Source organism: Opisthorchis viverrini, assembly GCF_000715545.1.
Source record: "Opisthorchis viverrini unplaced genomic scaffold opera_v5_2, whole genome shotgun sequence".
Taxonomy (NCBI): domain Eukaryota; kingdom Metazoa; phylum Platyhelminthes; class Trematoda; order Opisthorchiida; family Opisthorchiidae; genus Opisthorchis; species Opisthorchis viverrini.
In genome coordinates, this window is record NW_008751658.1 from 2,812,515 (window position 1) to 2,818,533 (window position 6,019).

General features: G+C 46.6%; 1 protein-coding gene across 1 annotated transcript in view; it reads right to left on the reverse strand.

Annotated features, from left to right (window-relative positions):
• Positions 1–3,099: 3,099 nt before the first annotated feature.
• T265_00218 (hypothetical protein) overlaps positions 3,100–6,019 on the reverse strand; it is a gene marked incomplete at both ends in the record, with an annotated part of 24,694 nt that continues 21,774 nt past the window's right edge. Inside the window, 2 exons of the mRNA XM_009163926.1 lie at positions 3,100–3,208; positions 5,520–5,585. Of these exons, the coding sequence (XP_009162190.1) occupies positions 3,100–3,208; positions 5,520–5,585 (175 nt within the window). The remainder of the gene's footprint in view (positions 3,209–5,519; positions 5,586–6,019) is intronic.

The window sequence follows — 6,019 nt, forward strand, 5'->3', positions numbered from 1 at the left end:
GAGGATTATAGACGTGCAATCGATATTAATGTCAACGATGCAGCGGCCAGGGATGAAAGCAGAAAAAGCTCCATCAATGGACTGAGAAGTGATGACGGTACTCCTGTTACAAAAAGATGTTCTGTTGAAAGGTTGTCAAATGATACGAGATCTCCGTTAATGGACTCAATGTGCTACCCGGAATGATTCTGCCACTTGACAGGTGCGAAAGTGTCCTCCAAGGAGAACCCTGCATATTAGATACAGGGTACGGTAGAATTTAAAACGTGAATACACTGGACAGCCACATGAACATTCCTGGTTGAAGGGAGACTAATTAAAGTTTTAGCGAATTGCAAGAGCCAAATTTGTGACCAAACAGAACGTCATTATCATACCACTATTTATCAAGAATGCCCCACTAGCAAGCCGAGAAACTTTGCCCATTGAGAAAAAACTGGACCCTATCGTTGTGCGGCGGCTGCTGTACATCGGAAATGCATTGAGCTGTGCTGGAAAATAGCTACACATGCGCGAAGTCTCGCCTTTACGCTGGTCGGTGGGCACAGGTCTGATAAACAGTCTCTTGGTCTTTCAAGTATGGTGTTATAACAGTTAAGGTAATTGGCCCCTAAAATTTAGGCCACTTCACGAAGTCTCATTTAGCTTACTTCACATCAACCATCTGCATGAGAATGATCTGGCATACTGGGTGTTTGTAACAGCTGACAATGCACGATGGTCAGTAGTAAAGCTCCAGCAGACATCACTCCAATGTAGGTTCCAGTGACGGGCCGTAGAGACCCCGATGTTCAACATCAGACTTGTCAGCAGTGATCCAGGACCGATGCAAAGTCAACGCGATTCTGGGCACGAATTTGGAACAAAAACAGCCTTCACAAAGCATGTATATGGATGGTGAAGAACATGTCTCGGGCCATAAAATCGAGCGTCGTTGGATTAATTGCCCGAGCTGATTTGAAAACAGAACATTTCGTTCGGCATGTAGTCTAATGGGTACATCCTGCTAATATTTTCAAACGCCAATCAGTGGAGATCTCCACCTTACGTGTTCTGGATATGCATTGCCTAGGCGCAAGCACAAAGTAAAGTAGGTCGTACAGTAAACTGGTAGGTTCGAATCTTAGTCCTAGGGTTGGTTTATTTTTTCAACCGTGGTATACGCTTCAGTTGTAGGAACGCTCTGCCCGACCTAAAGTTGCCACCTTGACGTAGTAGTTAACCTTGAGTGCTGCAATGATCCCGCCGACTACACTGGCTGCAACTTCGTTCCACAAGGTGTAACTATGCTAGGAAGGCCACACGAGAGCAGTTAGAACAAGAGCAGTAATCGTGCTACGAGGCGTTCTGGGGGTAAAGTCGTATTGTCCTCTGCGAGAGATGTGCCAAAGCAGTAAGATAATATCCCCAGGCGAACAGCATGTCCATATGCATGGAAGCAGCCATGGTGCATTCACTCGAGGAAGGACGGGTAAGGAAAGTTCGCGTCTAAAGACCTTATACTCCAGCCGTCGCCAAACGATTGACCGTGACCGCTGGCGCGTTATTCAGTACGGTCAAAATACTTTCAAAACCAGAGTCTGCTGCTGCCCAAAAGGCACCTGCTGTACGCTGTCGCATTAGGAGTGAGACAGTCCTGACTCACCCCACGCGCCCTCGAATTAGGCCAACATTCTGCAGCCGAGCAGGTCAGATAATTAAGTCACCATCCCAGGGCAGGATCTCCAAAGAAAATCCTACTGCCGATGCCTGGCGGATCGGTTTTGAGTCAGATGCTAAGAACGGGGTCCGCGAACAAAACTCTATGTCCTGATGCTCTGTCTTGGGTCAGAATTTTGAGTCAGAGGCTCAACCTCAACAGAACCCCTTCCTTGGCCTGGGCGACCGGGAAGTGTCAATTCACTACGCAGTTCTGTGTCCGGCGATGTCCCGCCTCAACCTCTTCCCATCAAACTATCAAACGTTGCTAAATCGCTTGGTCGCCAGTTACCTGACCGATGTGTTTCATGCGCCGCGTTGTCTAGTAATAATACCTTGTTAAATCTGCGAGATCCTTTCCGTATATGAGCTTTTAACGTCTTTCCTCTACGTCAAACTGGCAAACAGACAATGTTCGCTGAAATCTTATGCTTGTTGAAAACCGATGCACGCATACAAGATCCAAGTGTGGTTATGCATCCTTTCGTGTGTCTAGTGATTAAGAAGCGATGAATCGTGAGGGATATAATGTAGGAGACTCACCCAGCCCGCAGAGCTGAATACGATTAGTTGGCCTGAACTCCAGTGGGTAGAGCGCGAATTCATTGACCGGAAGGCCCGTGTTTCGTATGCGGCCTTTTCATCTTGACTTCTGTCTAGGTTTGGGCAATCTGGCAGTATCCAAGTTCTCGTGCTTCCATTGGGTGGCATGGCAGCCAGGGACCGAAAGGGTATTACAGCTAAACGATTTCTTAACAGTCGTCATTGCGCCGTTTGGTGATCCAGCTCAAGCTCAATACCTCTCGACATAAAAAGGACGACTGTTTGTAGTGTTGGATTATGCCCCAACGGACTGCAGTTCCGACGCTGAAAGGGATACCTTCTATCAAGGACTATCCGGGACTGAGCAAGAACCACTAACAGCGTGACCCTTGCGGGTGATATGAATGCCCAGTCGGTCGTCTGAATTCCTCGGAATCGCATCTGAGTGGTCGATTCGCAGCAGGTACATCAGTCGCGAAAAACATTCAGGACTTCCGATTGCAGCGGCTCGGCCATGTGCTGCACATTCCGAATTACGATTTATCAATAGCGGTTTTCTGCACCTCCTTCAGAGTAGCGAAAACTGCTAAGTGGAAAACACGTGACTTCGTAGAAAGATGTGAAACAGATCACGAAGTGTTAATGTGCTGTTGATGCGGTCCGCCTTCATGGATGGGGGTTCCAGAATCTCTTTCCCTCACCACCTCTTTTGTCTTCTTTTCAATCTAAAGCTACAGATTGGATAAACTCCGTGGTTGTACGGCAGTAAAACATCAGTATCAACACTGATTTTGCTGTCTCAAACGATGGAAGAACATAGGATGGTTTCCGGAAATGACTAGCCATAGATGGATGTACTTATCGAATTCCATAGGTTTCATTGGCTTTGTCGTGTGCATTGTATGCCAGTCGACTGGGATTCTCGGAGAATTCTTTTCGAACAACTACACAGAGAGTGGGAAAGAGCCTGGAGAAGTCAAGAAAAGACGAGGCAGCGAAGTCTGACGTCTTTCTGAATGACAACCCAGAGAAAGGACACATCAATGGTTGGAAAATGACGGATACGTCCCAGCCGGATATGATTTCAGGATGTTTGCTTTAGCGGACAAGTTTCCCTCTCGATCTTTCGGATTAAAATCCCACTTACCCTCACAGATTCGTGCTTCAAATATATCAGCGACTACCGCCGGTGCGTAGTCATCTAAATCAAATCAAAATCGAGAAAAAATGCCCCCTCGCACAGATCGTTCAGGCCGGAAAGATGCTTTTCTATCAGTAAATTATGCAGCTAATCCACCTGTTGATACAGCTACCCGACCACAACATTTCGCTAATCGATTGCTTTGACTTGTGACCTTGTCTGCAGTCTTGAACCCTCAGACGCCTGCCCCATCAATTTTTGCCACTCGTTTTCTCTCCCAAGACCTAGATGCCCTTCCGTCATGCACTGTCGCGATACCCTCCCGCTGTACGGTGTGTCGACCGGTTGGCGTCAACTTCTGGAGGGTTCTTTAATTCGCGATGTGTTCCATCTAACAATGAGTCAACCCATTTCATTTTTTGCTGGGGAAAGGAATCACTTCTCCCTCAATTCCACCGAAGGACAAGTTCCTCGTACGAACCTCTGAACGACTCTCCTCCAAATACCAATTTATGCATCCCATGCTGGTAGTGGAACTTAACTCTCCCGAGGCCTCCTGGATCGAGTTCAGGACATCAGGCTAAACAAACGATTTGCCATCTCATGTTATTCAACACAGCCCTTAGATTCAGTGTATCAACGCGCCTAGCACAGTTCAACTATCACCCCTGCTAGATCTGCCCATCAATAAAGACGCTTCGCCGGTTAAGTTTCTTCTGGGTTATAGACACTATTATTTGCTGACTTTTGATATCGTGTCACTGGACCAGAAACTGTAAACCCCAAACGGATATTCCAAAAATTTGCTGTGCATATCCCTCAATGAGGCTGGTTCCTTTGACCAGCTTGAATTGAGATGAACTCCAGGAGACTCACAAGACCATTATACAGACAATTAACAACGTTTGTCCGAGGAACCCGGCGTGCGTTCGGAAGAACCAGATGATAGCCAACAGGATTCGTCGTGCTTTAGAAATGACGTCCAAGCCAATCCACAAAAATATGACTGCAGAAACTCAGAGGACTAGACTGTATTTCGAGAGATACAACACTGCTATGAACCAGATATACGCCAATTGAAATTACAAAAGCAGGTCTCTCCGAGAAAACAAGAATTTTTTAACCACCGATGAAGAAGTAAGCCAATGGTCTTCTACTTCGAGGGCAGACGCGGAGATTCCATGAGTTCATGAAGCCAGACACCAAAAAGTGCTTAACTACTTTGCTCATCCTTTCTCTCGCTCCCGCGATCTTTCCTTTTCACTCAACCACAGAAAAGTAGCCTAGGAGGCACTTGTTGCTCTCCAGGTGATTTGGCGCCCCTTCCGTATTTGTCATCATCATCAAAGACAGCAACATCAGTGTTGGCACTGATGCTTCACTGTCGTCCTTCGTATTACTTACGGGGAGATTAGTACTCTGTGGAACGCACATCATGAAGATTCTTGAATAAGGTAACCAAGTTGCCTAACTAGGACGCAAGGACGTTATCCTTATTAATTAACAAATAGTACGCGCTTAAACGCGTTAAACAGGCTCCTGCGATGATGCCTGTCGGCCTCAAATCCGTCGGTTATGAACCACGTCTGGAGATCCTCCATCACTTTCGTATATACAATCGTTGCCTCCGAGGTGACCTAAAAACTGCTAGCACCTCTTCTGAACAAGGTTTGGCAGATAGGTTATTTACCGACGACCTTAATAGTGAACGGTGGGGACACAGTAAGAATTCTCATGGGAGCTCCCATAGTTACACACGTGGCATCTGATACCCAATTCAAAGAACATTTACATGTTTTGCATGATATTACTCATGTCGTCAAGGTACCGTCCAACGATTAGTAAGTGGAGATCGATACTACATAGTATCTCCAAAAGAAACGTACATCGTTTAATCGCTTGTGCCCTTCAGGAAAACTGAAGCTGCTGAACGAGAAAAGCAAACCCGACCCGTGAAAATTGCACAAAAGCCTCGACCCTGTGTACCAGTCACGAAATTCGACCTGATGTTTGGGGTCCGACAACTAAGAATTACCAAACATCACGCTGGTTTAATGCATGCGTCCAGAGCTAGCCACAGACTGGCAGGCAAGCCCCTATTGGTTGGCATTCGGACCAATCAGACTCGGGGACTTACGTGGATGCACGTCGTCGTGGTGTTTGCCGTAGCACGCCGGCGGCTAGACGCACACCCAAAATTTCTCTGAAACCGTGGTTCGAAGGAGGAAAACTTTAACATAAAGTTTTAACATTTGATGGTAATTTTTCGGGCATATGAGATCTTCCCAAACGGCCGCAGTTTTGTTGAAAGTTGTTTAAATCTACTCAATCCCCACGATATTCAAGGCCCGCGATATCCATATTTTAAATGGCTGCTATGGCTGAGCACGTGAATGCGGAGGATGATTTTGTTGTTTTCATCCGTATAAACTCCAAAAAGAGCAGCAATTCGCTACTTTTGTATGAAAAAGCCTCCTTCCGTTGCAGCAGACATCCCTGCAGACGAAGCAGAAGCCGTGGACTTCGTCGCACCCACTAAGTTGATGGTTGACTGTGTATACGTTGTACCACACGTCGTACTGATTGTCCGGCAAGGTTCCACGTTCGCCGGTACCATGACTGCTTGAGGGTTACTTC